At 32.8% G+C, this 4859-nt stretch overlaps 1 protein-coding gene across 2 annotated transcripts in view; it reads right to left on the minus strand.

The window, feature by feature from the left end:
• LOC106692689 (phosphatidylinositol transfer protein alpha isoform) overlaps positions 1 to 4859 on the minus strand; it is an 18844-nt gene that overhangs the window by 6257 nt on the left and 7728 nt on the right. For both annotated transcript variants that reach the window (XM_014438796.2, XM_014438789.2), the window contains one exon: positions 2467 to 3299. In XM_014438796.2, the coding sequence (XP_014294282.1) occupies positions 2467 to 3293 (827 nt within the window). In that variant the 5' untranslated portion in view covers positions 3294 to 3299. The remainder of the gene's footprint in view (positions 1 to 2466; positions 3300 to 4859) is intronic.

Here is a 4859-nt window from a genome sequence, read left to right on the forward strand (position 1 = left end):
CCTGGTGACCTTATATTGTAAACTGTTTTTGAGTTCTACTACTGGGTAGTTTCTCTACATCCTGTATCATATCATTATGTCATTATGATCAAATTTACTGGTTGTATTTTTTTATACAGTTGTAAATATCAATAAATAAATAAAATAATAAATAAAGCTTTGACGGTGATCAGGATTAAAAAAAAAGTATCTTTTTTTTGGAATGGAAGGAATAAAGTATTCTATTAATTCATTAATATTTTTTGAGATATCGTTGTTTTGGTTTGATAAGGTTGTAGCAGTCATACTCATTATTTTGAAAAACAGATTTTTAAAGTTATCTCAAGATGGAACTATATTGTACTAAAGTACCCTTGTTTACAACTGAAAGCACCGCCATTTATTAGAAATCTGAACAAGTTCATTATGTCCAAAATTTACGATATTAACTCCGTCTATCACACCTTTCAACAAGACCCATCATCCGACTTTAGTTGTGGAATCTGGGTGGGCAATAAAGGTTCTACCATACTATTTCTGCAGAACTTCCCATTCTGCACATCCATATAGTAGCCTCAGGGCTCCGACTCGGAAGTGTGGCAGAAAAAAATAGTATTTCACACTTCCTCTTAAATTAAAAATTAAATTATATCTGTACCGTTACAACCAATGAAGGGTCAGGGGATCAGTACTTTGTAAGGGAGTAAGGGCTCGACCACCAGATATTTACCCAATTAAAGGTACTGAATTTAGGAGGCTGGGTGGACCCCAGGAGGGCTCCAGAAACCCCAAGGGTTGACTCATGGCTACAGTGTAACAGAAAACAATTTTCTGCCCAGCCGGATCGGATTTGGATTCTTGGAGTTAGTAGCCCCGCGCCTTATACAGCAGCTATCCGCGCTCCCACACTTTCTCTTAAGTCTTGATTATTCAAAGATATCTCTAGTGGAGTGGGAAGCGGGAATGAGGGGTGGAAATTCTTCCCAAATCTCTAGATAATTAAATAAATTGTTATTTATTGTTATTTACAAGTGTATTTACATAAAAACACATCAAGTAAATTGTATGTAGGATCGATAGAGTGATACAGGCATATACAGAAACTACCCATTGGTAGCACTCTAATGATTAAATAAATAAATTCTTCTTTTGGAAATAAGCTAGAACTAGCTGAGGTGGTCCCACAGAATGAAAACTCGACCCTCCCACTTTGGTTAGAATAGGTAGGTTAAAAATAATATGCAACTTCCTGAATTATATTTAATGCGACTGTGAAAATAATACACACATATAGGTGAGTTATTTGTAAAATTTCATTCTCGCCAGTGCCCACTAAGGCTTCCTTATTTGTCCATCTAGTGCCGCTGAAACAGTACACTATACAATCCCTCTTTTGGGGAGTTAAAGCTCCTACATTCACTTTTTACCTCTCTAACTTATTTACACTATATAGACAAAATTTAAAAAAAAAATTATAGCAAATAAAAACATATTAAAATACAAAAAATAACAATCAGAACTACAGAGTGCCAGAACTTTATCATTTCGGAATCTACACTTAGGCATATAATTAAGGGAAAAACATGTATTGACCTTAAATGGCAAGTCTTCGATAGTTGCATTAGCCCAGTGGTAACTTATGGATGCCAAGCATGGTCACTGACTATAGCTCAGGAAAGGGAATTACAGGTGTGGCAAAATAATATTGGAAGAAGCATTGTGAATGTGAGGAAAAGAGATCGAATAAAAGATACAGGACTCACTGACACACTGAAGATGACAAGATTAAGTAAATGGAAATGGGCAGGGCATCTCCTTCGAAGCGAAGATGACAGATGGTCAAAAATTGCCACAGAATGGACTCCATATGACCTTCAAAGAAGAAGAGTACATCAAAAGAAAAGATGGAGCGATATGTTCAAGAGGATGGCAGGACCCCTCTGGTAGAGAGCTGCTAGGGACAGGGATGTCGAGAAGAAAAAAGGGAAAGAACTCGCCTCCCAATAGGGCTGGTCACCCCGGTAAGTGCTGACTGTTTCTCCCGAAAGGGAAGGCCTATGCCGGAAAGGATACAGAAGAGGAGAGAGAGGGGAAGAAGAGAAGATTGATAGAATTTAATGTTTTGTCAACTATTTTATGTATATATAAATGTATTTTTTTCTCTATCTTCTTTAAATGTTTATATTATATTTTGTAATGATTTAATTTAATTGCATAAATAAAAGACAATTTTCATTTCATTCAATTTACTCTTACCTCTAATTTATGCATTATTGTAACGCAGTTACCACCATTCACCCTACTAAATCGAAACATAAGTACATAATACAGAAAATTTAGACTAAAATAGAATAAGTAAGATAATCAGTATAAGATAGTAATACGAAAAGGGTACTATATAACACTCGCTACACCAATAAGAAATGCATATATGTATTTCTATATAAACATAGTTCTTTGTACTTTTATTTGCCATTATTTTTTTACCTTTTTAAAAAATGTCTCTGAATGGGCTCATCTTCTTCTACAGGTGGATTTCTCATCTTTACAAATAGGTTAGCTTTTGTCTCTGCCTCTATTAGATAGATATCATCAATATTAAGGTCATGCCAATTATCAATCCAACAAAACACTTGACGATGAAACCTCAAGAACAGTTTTTGTTCTGATTCCTGAATGAAATTTTCGATCCTGGCTTGTAATCCGAACCATTTGAACTCTGCCCTGACCAGCTTGTAGCAAGTCATTATTGGATTTGCATTACTGATCCAGTCGTCTTTGAGCGGACCCCTTTTGGTTTTAACGGATACGAATCTTGAAGGATCAGTGTCCTTTTTGTAGTCACCCTTTGTGAAAGGGTCATTGCCAATGTCGATAGTCACTACACTTCTTCTTTCTAGCACTTCCGGAGGAAGTAAATGTGCATTTTCGTTAATGCCTCTTCCGTTCTCATGTATAGATTCAATGATAATGGAGAAATTGTCCTTCATGTACCCAGGATTGGTGACAATGGTTCTACAATATGGGTATGCATTCCAGGACTCCTCGTGTATGTCCATGGAGTTGCTGTCGAAGAGGAGTCGAATGAAAGTAGGCAATCTACTTGCTATTCGGTATATCTTGTACGAGTATACTCCTGACGAGAATCTGTTGTCGAATAAAGGAGTACCAGTAAAGTCTTCGTTTGTGATAAATTCAACCCCTTCTCCATCCTTTGTTTCCATTTTGCTGAGCTCGGCTGTGCTGAACATCTGTCCTACTCTATATTCCTCCAGTGTAAAAGGTAGAGGGATTCGATATTCTTTGATTAACATATTTATCTGTAAATAAATTAGGATATTATTCAATTTTTGAATGTACTAAACCTAAATGTGGATTTATTGTATATATATATTTATTGACTGTAATCGGTTCATTCCATGTTAAATCGCCAGATAAAAAAAAGTAATTGACGCCCTACCACTCAGATTTGAATGAAGCATGGCACTATTGATTGATTCTGCTACCATTCTGATGACACCTATAAACGTTTTTTGGTTTATCATTTATAGCTTTTGTAAAATTATATTTTTTAGATCTCAGAGATGAGAGACTGTTCAAATGTTCTGAAATACTCTTAAATGTCTATTATATAGTTCTAGATAAATAAAAAGTATAGGAGGATTTTTAAGATATTAAATTATTGTTCACCATAGAAAATATAAATTAAAATTTTAAAGATGATGAGTACTCATATTAAACAATAAATTAGCTTAACCTGTGATATCTCCTGAGAACGAAAAAATAAATAGTACTATATTTATAATAGATTAACTAAAAAAAGAAGAAGAAAAAAACAAACACGAAAGCATCAACATATAGAGATTTTTGTCTTGGAGAATTCTTTAGAGACTTTTCGAATATATATACATTTTAGTGATATAAACATTTTTCATCACATGGCAAGAAGAACATATAACCATCTTCTTCATTATTTGAAGTTATGAGGTCGATTATTTATATATATAAACATTAAAATACTTTTCCAACTTTATCCAATAATTTTAAAGACATCCCGAAATTAAGTCGACAATCATTAAAATATTCTACAAAAATATGGTTGATACCTTTATGTGACGTTGATTATTTTGGATTTAAGTGCTTAAGTTTCATAATAATCGCATTGTTTTTGTACTCGAACAAGGTATTATAACTCAAGCAAAAATATTTTTTTAATGAAAGTACTCTATATCTTATAAATTTTAATATATAGTCTAATATATATATATATATTTTAATAGATATTCTTCCATGTTGAATAATGATTAAATATGTTAAAAAGCCTTTAGACAATTTTTATTAATCTTCGACATATCTTAGATTAATTAAAACAAATCTGAGCATTCGTTCATATCTAAAACCCTCGTTATTTTTATAGTTATAAAATAAAATAACGGTTTTTTATAAAAATTTATTGAAATATTTTTAGTTGTTTTGGAGATTGATAAAGTTCAATTAGATATTTTTCGCTGCTTTTTGGTGTAATACAATCTCACAAACGTCTAGAAAGAAACATACTTTTCAAATTGTAAGTACACGTTAAGGGCTTGCTTTCCCGTGGCTTGGGATAAACTAAATTTTAAAAAAATATTAAAAGGTTATGAACAAGTTGTCAGGGCAGTGATAGAATCAAAAGTTCCCACTTCCGGAGGTTATAAAATTGCTTTTATTTTTTAAAGATTTGATAATACCATTTAGCCTCCAATACTGCCAAGGATGGTGTATACTATACTGAGTAATAAAAAAATTATATAACAAGAAATTTGCTAAAATATGAGCCCTAAAAGAGTTATTTACGTTACATAGTTCTCGAAATATAGATTTTTAGAAAAGCAACAATT

Source organism: Halyomorpha halys, unplaced genomic scaffold (genome assembly GCF_000696795.3).
Source record: "Halyomorpha halys isolate HHAL.00 unplaced genomic scaffold, Hhal_1.1 Scaffold6.1, whole genome shotgun sequence".
Classification (NCBI taxonomy): domain Eukaryota; kingdom Metazoa; phylum Arthropoda; class Insecta; order Hemiptera; family Pentatomidae; genus Halyomorpha; species Halyomorpha halys.